General features: G+C 38.0%; 2 protein-coding genes across 2 annotated transcripts; both read left to right on the forward strand.

Moving 5' to 3' along the window:
• The first annotated feature begins 757 nt into the window (after positions 1-757).
• Positions 758-5,480, forward strand: LOC309687747 (dehydrogenase/reductase SDR family member 11-like). The gene is made up of 7 exons (XM_082502918.1): positions 758-1,001; positions 3,121-3,330; positions 3,652-3,746; positions 4,739-4,868; positions 4,968-5,060; positions 5,147-5,212; positions 5,293-5,480. The coding sequence occupies exons 1-7, from the start codon at positions 870-872 to the stop codon at positions 5,329-5,331; spliced, it is 765 nt and encodes a 254-aa protein (XP_082359044.1). The 5' UTR covers positions 758-869; the 3' UTR covers positions 5,332-5,480.
• Positions 5,481-11,112: 5,632 nt separating this feature from the next.
• LOC309687673 (dehydrogenase/reductase SDR family member 11-like) lies at positions 11,113-15,835 on the forward strand. The gene is made up of 7 exons (XM_082502790.1): positions 11,113-11,356; positions 13,476-13,685; positions 14,007-14,101; positions 15,094-15,223; positions 15,323-15,415; positions 15,502-15,567; positions 15,648-15,835. Exons 1-7 carry the CDS (start codon positions 11,225-11,227, stop codon positions 15,684-15,686), a joined length of 765 nt encoding a protein of 254 aa, XP_082358916.1. The 5' UTR covers positions 11,113-11,224; the 3' UTR covers positions 15,687-15,835.
• The last annotated feature ends 284 nt before the right edge of the window (positions 15,836-16,119 follow it).

A 16,119-nucleotide genomic window follows, 5' to 3' on the forward strand; every position in this document is an offset into this window, starting at 1 on the left:
GTGAAATGGCTTTGTGTGATTTTAGAAAAGTTACTATAGAAACCTAAACTAATTGGCATAGATAATTGTGAGTAGGATATATGTAAAAAAGTTAGTTGGTGTGACTCAACTAATGTAATTTCTCAACTTATTTTTACCAGAAATTTTAACTTAATATTAGGTTGCATAAACTTAATTATGCTTTTGGAGGTCAAGGTAAATCATGTTGGTTTGTTAAACAAGTTGAGTTAGCCAAACGTAAAAATTACTTGCTGAATTTACTTAATAATGTGCAAAATTTGTAACTTCAAAAGCTGAGTGGAAATTGTTGCCTTAATTTTTTAAGTTGAGGCAACAAAATATTTTTTAGAGTGCAGGGAAATGTGACTACTGTGGAGAAGAGGAAACTATAGAACACTGTCAGAAGTATCAGGTGGAGAGAAGACAACTGAACCAAAACCTCAGTAATACGAGATAAAACTAGATCGTATTGATTTACTGCAAAAGGACTCAAGAAGTGAAAGTTATCAGGCCTTATTCCAGTTTTTAAAGAGGTTAATTTGTTTGGAAGGATTTGAGGGGTTTTGTTGTTGTTGGTGTGTTTTTTTTGGGTTTGTTTTTTTTTTTTTTTTTTTGCTTGCTTGTTTTTTTGAGCAACGTTCCAGTCCACACTCCATACCAGTTGGTGGCAGTAAAGCACCATATTGCCAACCGCCAATAAAATGTAAAAGAAGAACCGACGATTTGCGTGAATTCGGCAGAGACGTACGACGTACAGAGTGTGCGACGTTTATGTTCCGCAAGTACATGGAAGTTGAAGTTTTGGCGTCCCTCTCTTGATGTTTGTAGCGCTTTCGTGCATGTAGCAAGCTACCGGTGTCCGGACTGTGATGGAGCGCTGGCGGGGCAGAGTGGCTCTGGTGACCGGAGCGTCGGTGGGGATTGGGGCGGCTGTAGCCCTAGAGCTGGTCCGGCTCGGTATGAATGTGGTGGGCTGCGCCAGGGACGTCGCAAAAATCCAGGTATGCTCTAAAGTGAAAACGTAATTTCTGCAGGGAGTAATTTAATGTAAAGCGAAATTTTTTTATGGTAAAGTTACTATTAAACAGTGAAAACGTGTTTTTCTTCGTCTGTTTGTTTAATTAAAAGTTAAACTACTCTGGAGTTACATCTACTGAGGTTTTACAAGAAGCTAGATATAAATATTGAAATTTTAAACATAACGGTGAAAATCCTCTTTTGTGCCCTTTGCTTTCTTGAAATTTACAACTCTGTGGTTAATGATTCTTTAAGTTGGCACACAATCCGTCAGCATACTGTATGTAGATGATATGCACTGTTGGTTGTTGAACTTTGAAACATAATGCTGTTGTCAAAGATTAGCCACAATCAACAATCTTAACAAAGTGCAGCTATAGCAGGGCTGGACTGGTAATCTGGTATTTTCCCGGTTGGCCGACCAGAAGGGCCGCTGCGCACCGGCGTACAAGCACTGACAGCAACCCATTGGTTCGTTTTAAATACTGACACAAATCAAATTGCTCCGCTACCTTTTGCTGTGGGCTCATGCAGCTTGTAGAAAAAGTTCAGTGTGGAACAAGTGGCGAAAAGGTGGAGCTGAGAGAAAATGATAAGAGCGAGATAAGACCCTTTTTGGGGTCTGAGATTTTATCAGAGCACCCCTAAAAATAACAATAAATAGTATTAACGAGAGCGTATATTAATATTATTTTCTGGAATTATTTTTAAATGTTATTTTCCTATGTAACTTCTATTTAACTTCAAACTTTTCTATTGACGACAGTACAGGAAAGAATGAAAACAGGTTTTATGTCCAGTGTTGCTAATGTCATGATGTTACAGCCTCTCTGTTACAGACTTTAGTTGCTGCGGCAGAAAGAAGATAAGAAGGTAGTTTCACAAATTAGCGATGCAGATTTAAAACACAATTCAACTGGTAAAAATTCAGTAAAAAATTCAAACTGTTCTGATAATGCAGGAATTGCTTTGGCTTATAAAGTGTCAAAGCAAAGTATACAGTTTTTATATGTTCTGTAAATAGGGTTAAAAACATTAGCTAATGTAGTGTCAATCACTAGAGATTATTAGCTAACTTTACCCTTCCGATCCACTAGTCTGCTGGGATATCACAAGTTAAGAAGCTGATGTACTTTATTATTTTAGTTTGTTAAAGATTTCTGTTCCTGTTCTGGTCAAATTGGGCTTCAGTGTTTGTGTACAGTACAGCTCCAGCTCCAGGTGACAGCAGGTCATAATGATGTAACCTGTCAGCATCTAGCAACAGCCTGCATTCAGTTTAAATATTGTTATAAATTCTTATGGATCAGTCTTTTAATCGTTGTAACAATTAAATTCATCAAAAATTATAAAGTTGTAGCTTCTGTTTTACTCACACGTTTAATCAGTGTGTTGTCCTGTTATAGATTGTGGATCCTCTTGTTGCTCTTATAATAATTATTATAAGATTATATTTTTGTCATTTTCTAGTTTCTAGTTGAGTGAGGAGGATGGAGAGAGAGAGAATGGAATGGAATGGAGTAGAATTACACTTTATTGTCATTGCACATGTCACAAGTACAAGGCAACAAAATGCAGTTTGCATCCATCCAGAAAGTGCTTTAGCAATAATATAGATATATTACAGAATATGGATCTATTATAGGTATATTACAATGTGCACAGTATGAAGGTATGTTATTAATATACTATAACTGTAAGTATGTACAGGCTACAACTTTAGTGAGTGTACAGGCTATGAACAGGTTATACATAGGGTGAAAAAATAACAAAACTATACAGAAATTTGAAAACTATACAGATTGTAGATATACAGTTGCAAGTATTAATAAACAGTTGTAAAACTATAATTATTGTATTGTTCAGTATGTTTGTATAGACAATCATACTGTACAGACATTACAGTCCATTGTACAGAGGACAGAGAGAATTCAGAAGAACAGGAAGAATGAGGGAGCAGATAGTGAAGTTCGCAGACAAATTAAAGTTATTTTTCACAAAGTAGTTTTTCATGTATTTCATGGATGCTTTCCAGTAGATTCATACACATTAAAAACACAAAGTGGATTCTGAAGTCTGTCATCTTTCTCTTCTTGGTTTCAGAAACTGGCAGGAGACTGTCAGAGTGCCGGCCATCCTGGTGTTTTGGTGCCTTTCAAGTGTGACTTGACCAAAGAAGAGGAGATTCTGGCCATGTTTGCAGCAATCAAAGAGCAGCACAAAGGCGTGGACGTCTGCATCAACAATGCTGGCTTGGCTCATCCAGAATTGTTGCTAAACGGCAAAACCAGTGGCTGGAAGAACATGATGGATGTAAGAGCTCAGAGTTATTGTAGAAATATAATATTTGTTGTAGCGTTTTATCAAAAGTAACATTCACAGGAATAATGTCCCAGCAGAACTTTGAACTGTAAAAAAGTGAAACATGTCATCATCTGTCACTGGTTTTAATATTGTAGCTGATCAGTGTGCATTAACCTCTCAGTGACTACAGCTCTTAAACTGACTCATTAATAGTTTTTGAAGCTGCTTATAACCGTTTTTCACCCACTGTGTGCAAGAAGCAACAAGCAAGTGCATCAACCAGAATGTGCTGATTCCTGATATTTTGTTTTCTGTTTTTTTTTCTTGCAGGTAAATGTTCTTGCTCTCAGTATCTGCACACGCGAAGCGTATCAGTCGATGAAAGAGAGAAATGTGGATGATGGACACATCGTAAACATAAACGGGTTCGATATTTTTATTGGTGATATCAACCTGTATCATTATTATTATTAAAATTATTATGTTTTCACTTACAACAAAGTCACATTTTACAAGAGGGAAACTACCAGGTGGCTGGGCCTTAGCTTATGGGGGCCCAAAAGAGCTACATCAACAGCAGAGGCCATAGTTAGTCAATTCTGGTCAGGGGCAGAGACCCTGGCGGTCTGATCCCCGTTTTCCAAAATTGGCTATAGGCATGGAATGTCACTTCTCAGATGGGGCTAGTGAACAGGATTCAAACATACTGACTCAGTCTAGTCGGGCTCACCACAACGCACAGCTCAGGTTCTGCAGCAGTGCTGCTGACTCCAACTGAGGAAAGTGCTAGACAGTGGAAGGAGAGTGGGGTCTGGGCATCTCTGCTCAGATTGCTGCTTTGCAACCTGGCCCTGGATAAGCAGTAGGAAATAGATGAAGGGATGGATTTACTTCTTAACTGTCCCAGAATCTCCCAGTGCAGCCTTGATTTTAAAAGCAGAGCCAGGAACAGAATCAATGCAGATATCTAATTCCACTTATTATAGACTCTTTAGTCTAATGACTAGTGTCACTCATGCAGTAATAAAGGTCTGCGGCTCAGGATTTTATCAGCATATTATTATTACTACATTTAGGAAGCAAAATAACTGACACCTGATTTAAAGATCTCGTTGGGGAAAAGGTTTATTAGTCTTCATAATTAATAAGCAAAAATCCCATGCAGTATTTCAAAATGTCCTTGAGAATCTCTTAAAACCCAAAGTGACATCTGCATCATCTTTTATGGTGGCCAATCAGCAATCCAGAACCTGAATATTTCCAGTTAACTATCAACAAAACGGCTTTGTAGGCCTCGTGTTTCTTACATCATTGAGACATGAGTTTAAAAGAGTTACTTTACTTGCACATTAATGCATGCTGTTTAATGCTTGCTGTTTAATGCTCACCTGGTTAACGGTTTATAAATCTGTTGCAGCATGTGCGGACATCGTGTAATTACCAATCCTGATCTACATTTCTACACTGCCACAAAGTATGCTGTAACCGCCCTGACAGAGGGCCTGCGGCAGGCGCTGCGTGCAGAAAACAGCCATATCCGAGCCACAGTAAGGCTTTAAAAACACTGTAGGCAGCTCCAAAAGTCACTTTAAAACCAACATTACTGTGATGAGACCCTCACACACAGTATCCACTCTTTTTTGCAGTGTATTTCTCCTGGTTTGGTGGAGACAGAATTTTTGTCACGGTTCTACAAAAACAATCCTAATAAAGCAGCTGGTGCATACTCTGCATACAAGGTAAAATAATTATTCCTACACCTGATGTACTGTTGATGTGGTAACTCAAATAATAAGTCATTAATCACGTTTCACTTCTCTGACAGTCTCTGGAAGTAACAGATGTTGCCAATGCTGTTACGTACGTGCTCAGTGCCCCTCCTCATGTTCAGGTGATTTTTCTCTTATTTTTATGCCTTACTCTTTTTCTGTATAAATATCATTTTATATTAAAACACTGTTCTCCCTTCAGATCGGAGATGTTCGGATGCAAGGTACGGAGCAGGTTTAGAGTTGAACCACATGACCTCCCTGAAATTATGCACTTCTTCACTACATTTATGGGAATGATGATTTATGATCTGTTCACAAAACAGTTTTGTTGTTGATGTTTGTACTGAAATTTTCTACTAATATATAAAATAAAATGAGAGAAAACTGGCTGGCTTATTTTCTTGAAGGAAATCTCATTTAAAGAGCAGTGCATGGTGGAAAACATACAATTTTATACAAAGTATAAAAATAGAAACTCACAGTGCGACAGTATCAGGCTGTGGATAGCGATGGTAATGGGACACTCGAATTCAGAAACACTTGATTCCACCCCTTTGTGTTTTGACCACTAGGGGTCATAAAAGGTGCAGGTTAATATTTATTGCTAGAAGATTCGCTCAGAGAATCTGTCAGATTAAAATAAACTAGATTAAATTAATGCTGAGAATGCTCTCTTGGTCTCTGAGTATGTAAGTTTATAAAAAAATAAAGGACAAACTACCAGACAAAAGATTTTTGACCTGTGTGTTAAAATGTCAACATGGATGTAGGATTAAGCTTTACTGAATAACACAGCGTGGAAGATTTTCTGATGAAAGGCAAGCCTGCTTTAATCTAAATCTGTACTTCAGTCCATGGAGAGCTGCCAGAAGGACTCTCAGTCCAGAGGAAAGCAAAGGTTAGCTAAGGACTCCCGCCTCAGTCCACCACCTTTCTCATGTCAGTGTATATATATTCAGTTACACTGGACATACATTTGTATGTATGCACAAATGCAGCTGCATGTCCTTGCACCTAAACACAAAGTGTAAGTCAGGAAGTTGTCCCAATGTTTGGCACTTCACTCTGCTGTGCATGAACGGACTGTCAGCAAGTCAATACAGAGAAACACAAAACAAAGAGACCCAAAATAACCACATGGAGACTTAACACAATAAGCAGACACAAAGCAACTATAGAGGCGTATTACCAAAAAGATACACAGAACAATGCAGAGTAACCACAAATGAATACAATGTCTGTATCAGAGTGCCAGCTTCTTTGAGAAATAGGCCGGAGTTCTTCTTCCATCAGCAATGTGAGCCAGGTCATTTTCTGTCAATCCTCCACATGTGTGAACACAGTGGATTATTGGCTTCTTCAGCCAAACAAATCCACAGAACACGATGTTCTTTCATTATCATGTCTTCCCCCAAACCATACATTGTTCGTTTGATTTTCTGCTTGACCGCCTCCCTGGCTATTCAAAGCCATCGCCACAATAGTAACCAGAGGTCAACACATGACCCGCGCTGTGGGCAGCAAATCTTTCTTTTTTCGGTCTTTTCATTGTACAATTACAGCTTTACGGTGAGGTTCAGTTCTTTGTTTGCATGCAAGGACAGTGCATGTATTGTTCTGGTTCACTTTCACTGCTCTGTGACTGTACACTAGCTCAGTGGTCCCCAACCTTTTTTGCGCCACGGACCGGTTTATGCCCGACAATATTTTCATGGACTACCCTTTAAGGTGTTGCGGATAAATACAACAAAATAAAACTAGTACCAGTACCGAAAAAAAGAACATTTATTCATAACACACTTGAAAAGACCAAGGAAAACCGAGTAAACAATAAAAACGATAACAAAATAACGCTGAAAACCGATAAAAACCCTGAAAACTATACATTTCACACCTGAGCCTCAACTCTCGCGGCCCGGTACCAAACGACTCACGGACCGGTACCGGTCCGAGGCCCGGGGGTTGGGGACCGCTGCACTAGCTGCATGATATCAAACAGCAAGAAGATTTAATCGGTGAGTTTATTTTAAATGGGATTGTAGTGTTAAAAGTTAAAAGACAAAATATGAAAAACAGCAAATACTGAAAAAGGAGATGTGATGGATGTACTAACAGTGAAGACAAGGTTATCTCTCAGTTTGTGTATTTAATGTGTGACTGTTTTATTCGTTATATATTTTTTTCAAACATGTAAATATAACTAAAATATGAAAGAAAGAAAAAATCATAAAAAACATCAAGTTTTCATGAATATCTTTATTTCTACACAATGTTTATGCTAGAGATGGCACGATACCACTTTTTTATGTCCGATACCGATACCGATATCATAAATTTGGATATCTGCCGATACCGATATGAATCCGATATAGTGTTTTTTAATCAACAAAACTGTTTTTTAAAATATCTTGCTGCATTTTGCAAGTCTGCAAGTTCATACTCAAGTTTAAAACAACAACTACACTAAAGCTATTCTGTTATACCTGTATACAAAAAAAATATTTCATAGTTCAGCAATACTGATCAATCTAATAAACTTAAACCTACACCATCCTCCCTATTCTGGTATTTTAAAGAGTACTTAGCGTAAATATTAAGCAACCTAACTAACAGGGTTCCAACTCCCAGCAACAACATAAATAAATAAAAAATAGAGAACCACCCCTCACGCGCCACCTCATGATGCTTAATCGACGTAATCAACCTTAATTTGATGCAGTGTGAAAAAAAATGCACAGAAATCAATTATTTTTCAAGAAATATTAAATAGATTCAACATCTTTCTTCAACAAAATTGCAGACTGCACAGATGGTACCTTCCCAAAGTAAAAAGTACTATAGCTTACTAGGGTGTATATATTAGACTTAATAGTCACTATATACAGTAATTGACTTCTATTCATTTTACATCAAATTAAAACTTTGGGTGTCAGATAATTATTTATTAAAAGCTAGACATTTTAAATGAGAATAAGAAAGAAAAGTCTGTCTTTGTGCCCCCTTTTCCCTGTTCATGCCCTATCGGCCCCCCTGGCTAAACTTTGCTAGATCCGCCCCTGCACAGTTACCAGCGTCAGCTACGTAGAAAAAGATCCTGGTGTAGAAAGTAATATTAAATAAATTCTAACAACAGCTTATCAAGCTTAAACGTGCTGCTGTTGTTCAGCCGCTGGTTTCCTCTTTCTGGTGCAAAGTGGGCCAAAAACAAACAAGAGAGACGGAGTCGCGACAGAAAAGCCGATCAGCTGATCAGTTTCACGATTGAAGTAGCAGCCGGAGAGCGAGAGGCAGTCGCTTGTTAAGCTTAACGTGGGAATGCTTTACAAACATTCAGAGATGGACTTACACACTTGCTTTACTTCTCTCGGGGATAACTTTGTCGGAGATGAAATGCCAGGTTGCTAGCGAAGCTCCACATGCTATCCAGACCACCGACAGGTCCGGCATGCCACAGCTGCTCTATCACGTGATGCATACTGCTCCGACTGCTAACGTTCTGAGGTGAGTTACGGCGTGTTGCAAGTTTTGTGAGGTGCTTTCGTGATATTTAATGGATCGGATTACATTTTTTATTTTTCTCCGATATCCGATCCAGTAATTTAGGTCAGTATCGGACCGATACCGATACGTAATATCGGATCGGTCCATCTCTAGTTTATGCTCGAAATTTTTAATAATTTTGGAGGCCTACATGGAGGAAATTATCCAAGAATTCGCAAGACTGCAAAAAAACAAAACAAAGATCTTTTCTGTCACAAAATGTGAGCTTTCTTCTGTGAGACCCTGCTGCACATGTTACCCACAACCCTTGAAATATATATTTGACCCCTTGGGAAAGTCTGAAAGAACTGCAAAGTGTCTAGTATCAAGAAGAGCTTATGGAGTCGGTTGCATTTACTAATCAGAAATATTCGTGAGGGTACATTTTTATGTATAATGCCAACGTCTTTAAAATATATTTTTTACTGCTACTTTTTCTTCCCCCGCTGTGAGAAATGGCTTTATCACACATCCAACTGTGTTAGTCGCTCTTCCCATTTCAACTGTGGACTGCATCTGAAAGCTCCTTTGAATATTTGGATGGCTTCCAAAAAGTCCTGGGAACTTGAGCTGTAGCATAAAAATCTGCACTTTTACATCACTCCCACTGTTTGCAAGATATGTAGATGTCCATATTGTTCGTGAATATTCTTCTTCTAAGAGCACATTTTAAATGATTGAGTGATTGAGGTCTAATTTGGAAATATGTTGCATGTCCAGAACCATCCAGAGAAAGTCCTCTTATGCAAGCATGTGACGGTCAGCTGATCTGTAGGATTTGCCTCTACAACCCTCAATGGTAAGTTACAAAGATTAAATCTTTAATTATTTTAAAAACATATTTAAAATCAATATTTGGCACAACGCAAGTCACATAAATGTAACAGTTTTGACTTTTCACCTAATAAACTGTAAGTTTATGTTTTATTTTACTTTTTTTATTCTCCAGAGTTCCGTGGAAATGAAGCAAGAGGTCGCAATCCATTGCCTGAAGGTGTATCTGAAAGAGAAGGAAGAGGATCTCTTCAGAGAACAGCTGGTAGGTGAATCTCACATTCTTTTGTTTTATTTTTAAATGGCACATAAAATGCTGACATGTTTCCATTTAAACTACCTACTTGCCAGAATGGTGAACAACAGTTCCCAGAAGAAGTGGTAAAGATTGTAGTCACCAGACGTGCACTAAAATTGTGATTGAAGGAACAGCAGTCCTGGAAGACCTTGATGTGCCCAGAGCATGTGCCTTAATGATGGGGCTTATATACGCTCTCAATCTGAGTTACCCAAAACAAGTAAAGAACACTCTAGAGGTATTCCAGAAGGTATTTATAGAACTTGATGGGCTTAAAGCCAGTCCACGGGTAATGTCTCTTAAGTGCAAACTTCTGTCGTGAAACGAATGTGAATTGGACTGTTTGACTCTTATGTTTTTGTATGCAGTCCTAGATGAGTGTAGTTTTGAGAAAAGTTTGTAATACATATAATCTTACCTTTGGATTGTTCCGTTGTTGAACATTAAAATCTTTTGTCATTTCCTTGATTCTGCAACAAGTTGAACAAGTTGATACCAATTTAAGTTAATGTTAATGTACATGAAGTACTTTTTTTTTTTTTGCTTAGTCATTTATAATTAAAGGGCTGCTATATTGTTTCATTTATGTTGTATTTACACAGAAGTGTATTACTTTGAAAATGCTTTGTAATAAAATAATCAATTGGAATAAGTGAAATGGCTTTGTGTGATTTTAGAAAAGTTACTATAGAAACCTAAACTAATTGGCATAGATAATTGTGAGTAGGATATATGTAAAAAAGTTAGTTGGTGTGACTCAACTAATGTAATTTCTCAACTTATTTTTACCAGAAATTTTAACTTAATATTAGGTTGCATAAACTTAATTATGCTTTTGGAGGTCAAGGTAAATCATGTTGGTTTGTTAAACAAGTTGAGTTAGCCAAACGTAAAAATTACTTGCTGAATTTACTTAATAATGTGCAAAATTTGTAACTTCAAAAGCTGAGTGGAAATTGTTGCCTTAATTTTTTAAGTTGAGGCAACAAAATATTTTTTAGAGTGCAGGGAAATGTGACTACTGTGGAGAAGAGGAAACTATAGAACACTGTCAGAAGTATCAGGTGGAGAGAAGACAACTGAACCAAAACCTCAGTAATACGAGATAAAACTAGATCGTATTGATTTACTGCAAAAGGACTCAAGAAGTGAAAGTTATCAGGCCTTATTCCAGTTTTTAAAGAGGTTAATTTGTTTGGAAGGATTTGAGGGGTTTTGTTGTTGTTGGTGTGTTTTTTTGGGTTTGTTTTTTTTTTTTTTTTTTGCTTGCTTGTTTTTTTGAGCAACGTTCCAGTCCACACTCCATACCAGTTGGTGGCAGTAAAGCACCATATTGCCAACCGCCAATAAAATGTAAAAGAAGAACCGACGATTTGCGTGAATTCGGCAGAGACGTACGACGTACAGAGTGTGCGACGTTTATGTTCCGCAAGTACATGGAAGTTGAAGTTTTGGCGTCCCTCTCTTGATGTTTGTAGCGCTTTCGTGCATGTAGCAAGCTACCGGTGTCCGGACTGTGATGGAGCGCTGGCGGGGCAGAGTGGCTCTGGTGACCGGAGCGTCGGTGGGGATTGGGGCGGCTGTAGCCCTAGAGCTGGTCCGGCTCGGTATGAATGTGGTGGGCTGCGCCAGGGACGTCGCAAAAATCCAGGTATGCTCTAAAGTGAAAACGTAATTTCTGCAGGGAGTAATTTAATGTAAAGCGAAATTTTTTTATGGTAAAGTTACTATTAAACAGTGAAAACGTGTTTTTCTTCGTCTGTTTGTTTAATTAAAAGTTAAACTACTCTGGAGTTACATCTACTGAGGTTTTACAAGAAGCTAGATATAAATATTGAAATTTTAAACATAACGGTGAAAATCCTCTTTTGTGCCCTTTGCTTTCTTGAAATTTACAACTCTGTGGTTAATGATTCTTTAAGTTGGCACACAATCCGTCAGCATACTGTATGTAGATGATATGCACTGTTGGTTGTTGAACTTTGAAACATAATGCTGTTGTCAAAGATTAGCCACAATCAACAATCTTAACAAAGTGCAGCTATAGCAGGGCTGGACTGGTAATCTGGTATTTTCCCGGTTGGCCGACCAGAAGGGCCGCTGCGCACCGGCGTACAAGCACTGACAGCAACCCATTGGTTCGTTTTAAATACTGACACAAATCAAATTGCTCCGCTACCTTTTGCTGTGGGCTCATGCAGCTTGTAGAAAAAGTTCAGTGTGGAACAAGTGGCGAAAAGGTGGAGCTGAGAGAAAATGATAAGAGCGAGATAAGACCCTTTTTGGGGTCTGAGATTTTATCAGAGCACCCCTAAAAATAACAATAAATAGTATTAACGAGAGCGTATATTAATATTATTTTCTGGAATTATTTTTAAATGTTATTTTCCTATGTAACTTCTATTTAACTTCAAACTTTTCTATTGACGACAGTACAGGAAAGAATGAAAACAGGTTTTATGTCCAGTGTTGCTAATGTCATGATGTTACAGCCTCTCTGTTACAGACTTTAGTTGCTGCGGCAGAAAGAAGATAAGAAGGTAGTTTCACAAATTAGCGATGCAGATTTAAAACACAATTCAACTGGTAAAAATTCAGTAAAAAATTCAAACTGTTCTGATAATGCAGGAATTGCTTTGGCTTATAAAGTGTCAAAGCAAAGTATACAGTTTTTATATGTTCTGTAAATAGGGTTAAAAACATTAGCTAATGTAGTGTCAATCACTAGAGATTATTAGCTAACTTTACCCTTCCGATCCACTAGTCTGCTGGGATATCACAAGTTAAGAAGCTGATGTACTTTATTATTTTAGTTTGTTAAAGATTTCTGTTCCTGTTCTGGTCAAATTGGGCTTCAGTGTTTGTGTACAGTACAGCTCCAGCTCCAGGTGACAGCAGGTCATAATGATGTAACCTGTCAGCATCTAGCAACAGCCTGCATTCAGTTTAAATATTGTTATAAATTCTTATGGATCAGTCTTTTAATCGTTGTAACAATTAAATTCATCAAAAATTATAAAGTTGTAGCTTCTGTTTTACTCACACGTTTAATCAGTGTGTTGTCCTGTTATAGATTGTGGATCCTCTTGTTGCTCTTATAATAATTATTATAAGATTATATTTTTGTCATTTTCTAGTTTCTAGTTGAGTGAGGAGGATGGAGAGAGAGAGAATGGAATGGAATGGAGTAGAATTACACTTTATTGTCATTGCACATGTCACAAGTACAAGGCAACAAAATGCAGTTTGCATCCATCCAGAAAGTGCTTTAGCAATAATATAGATATATTACAGAATATGGATCTATTATAGGTATATTACAATGTGCACAGTATGAAGGTATGTTATTAATATACTATAACTGTAAGTATGTACAGGCTACAACTTTAGTGAGTGTACAGGCTATGAACAGGTTATACATAGGGTGAAAAAATAACAAAACTATACAGAAATTTGAAAACTATACAGATTGTAGATATACAGTTGCAAGTATTAATAAACAGTTGTAAAACTATAATTATTGTATTGTTCAGTATGTTTGTATAGACAATCATACTGTACAGACATTACAGTCCATTGTACAGAGGACAGAGAGAATTCAGAAGAACAGGAAGAATGAGGGAGCAGATAGTGAAGTTCGCAGACAAATTAAAGTTATTTTTCACAAAGTAGTTTTTCATGTATTTCATGGATGCTTTCCAGTAGATTCATACACATTAAAAACACAAAGTGGATTCTGAAGTCTGTCATCTTTCTCTTCTTGGTTTCAGAAACTGGCAGGAGACTGTCAGAGTGCCGGCCATCCTGGTGTTTTGGTGCCTTTCAAGTGTGACTTGACCAAAGAAGAGGAGATTCTGGCCATGTTTGCAGCAATCAAAGAGCAGCACAAAGGCGTGGACGTCTGCATCAACAATGCTGGCTTGGCTCATCCAGAATTGTTGCTAAACGGCAAAACCAGTGGCTGGAAGAACATGATGGATGTAAGAGCTCAGAGTTATTGTAGAAATATAATATTTGTTGTAGCGTTTTATCAAAAGTAACATTCACAGGAATAATGTCCCAGCAGAACTTTGAACTGTAAAAAAGTGAAACATGTCATCATCTGTCACTGGTTTTAATATTGTAGCTGATCAGTGTGCATTAACCTCTCAGTGACTACAGCTCTTAAACTGACTCATTAATAGTTTTTGAAGCTGCTTATAACCGTTTTTCACCCACTGTGTGCAAGAAGCAACAAGCAAGTGCATCAACCAGAATGTGCTGATTCCTGATATTTTGTTTTCTGTTTTTTTTTCTTGCAGGTAAATGTTCTTGCTCTCAGTATCTGCACACGCGAAGCGTATCAGTCGATGAAAGAGAGAAATGTGGATGATGGACACATCGTAAACATAAACGGGTTCGATATTTTTATTGGTGATATCAACCTGTATCATTATTATTATTAAAATTATTATGTTTTCACTTACAACAAAGTCACATTTTACAAGAGGGAAACTACCAGGTGGCTGGGCCTTAGCTTATGGGGGCCCAAAAGAGCTACATCAACAGCAGAGGCCATAGTTAGTCAATTCTGGTCAGGGGCAGAGACCCTGGCGGTCTGATCCCCGTTTTCCAAAATTGGCTATAGGCATGGAATGTCACTTCTCAGATGGGGCTAGTGAACAGGATTCAAACATACTGACTCAGTCTAGTCGGGCTCACCACAACGCACAGCTCAGGTTCTGCAGCAGTGCTGCTGACTCCAACTGAGGAAAGTGCTAGACAGTGGAAGGAGAGTGGGGTCTGGGCATCTCTGCTCAGATTGCTGCTTTGCAACCTGGCCCTGGATAAGCAGTAGGAAATAGATGAAGGGATGGATTTACTTCTTAACTGTCCCAGAATCTCCCAGTGCAGCCTTGATTTTAAAAGCAGAGCCAGGAACAGAATCAATGCAGATATCTAATTCCACTTATTATAGACTCTTTAGTCTAATGACTAGTGTCACTCATGCAGTAATAAAGGTCTGCGGCTCAGGATTTTATCAGCATATTATTATTACTACATTTAGGAAGCAAAATAACTGACACCTGATTTAAAGATCTCGTTGGGGAAAAGGTTTATTAGTCTTCATAATTAATAAGCAAAAATCCCATGCAGTATTTCAAAATGTCCTTGAGAATCTCTTAAAACCCAAAGTGACATCTGCATCATCTTTTATGGTGGCCAATCAGCAATCCAGAACCTGAATATTTCCAGTTAACTATCAACAAAACGGCTTTGTAGGCCTCGTGTTTCTTACATCATTGAGACATGAGTTTAAAAGAGTTACTTTACTTGCACATTAATGCATGCTGTTTAATGCTTGCTGTTTAATGCTCACCTGGTTAACGGTTTATAAATCTGTTGCAGCATGTGCGGACATCGTGTAATTACCAATCCTGATCTACATTTCTACACTGCCACAAAGTATGCTGTAACCGCCCTGACAGAGGGCCTGCGGCAGGCGCTGCGTGCAGAAAACAGCCATATCCGAGCCACAGTAAGGCTTTAAAAACACTGTAGGCAGCTCCAAAAGTCACTTTAAAACCAACATTACTGTGATGAGACCCTCACACACAGTATCCACTCTTTTTTGCAGTGTATTTCTCCTGGTTTGGTGGAGACAGAATTTTTGTCACGGTTCTACAAAAACAATCCTAATAAAGCAGCTGGTGCATACTCTGCATACAAGGTAAAATAATTATTCCTACACCTGATGTACTGTTGATGTGGTAACTCAAATAATAAGTCATTAATCACGTTTCACTTCTCTGACAGTCTCTGGAAGTAACAGATGTTGCCAATGCTGTTACGTACGTGCTCAGTGCCCCTCCTCATGTTCAGGTGATTTTTCTCTTATTTTTATGCCTTACTCTTTTTCTGTATAAATATCATTTTATATTAAAACACTGTTCTCCCTTCAGATCGGAGATGTTCGGATGCAAGGTACGGAGCAGGTTTAGAGTTGAACCACATGACCTCCCTGAAATTATGCACTTCTTCACTACATTTATGGGAATGATGATTTATGATCTGTTCACAAAACAGTTTTGTTGTTGATGTTTGTACTGAAATTTTCTACTAATATATAAAATAAAATGAGAGAAAACTGGCTGGCTTATTTTCCTGAAGGAAATCTCATTTAAAGAGCAGTGCATGGTGGAAAACATACAATTTTATACAAAGTATAAAAATAGAAACTCACAGTGCGACAGTATCAGGCTGTGGATAGCGATGGTAATGGGACACTCGAATTCAGAAACACTTGATTCCACCCCTTTGTGTTTTGACCACTAGGGGTCATAAAAGGTGCAGGTTAATATTTATTGCTAGAAGATTCGCTCAGAGAATCTGTCAGATTAAAATAAACTAGATTAAATTAATGCTGAGAATGCT

Source organism: Aulonocara stuartgranti, assembly GCF_965226115.1.
Source record: "Aulonocara stuartgranti genome assembly, chromosome: 14".
Classification (NCBI taxonomy): domain Eukaryota; kingdom Metazoa; phylum Chordata; class Actinopteri; order Cichliformes; family Cichlidae; genus Aulonocara; species Aulonocara stuartgranti.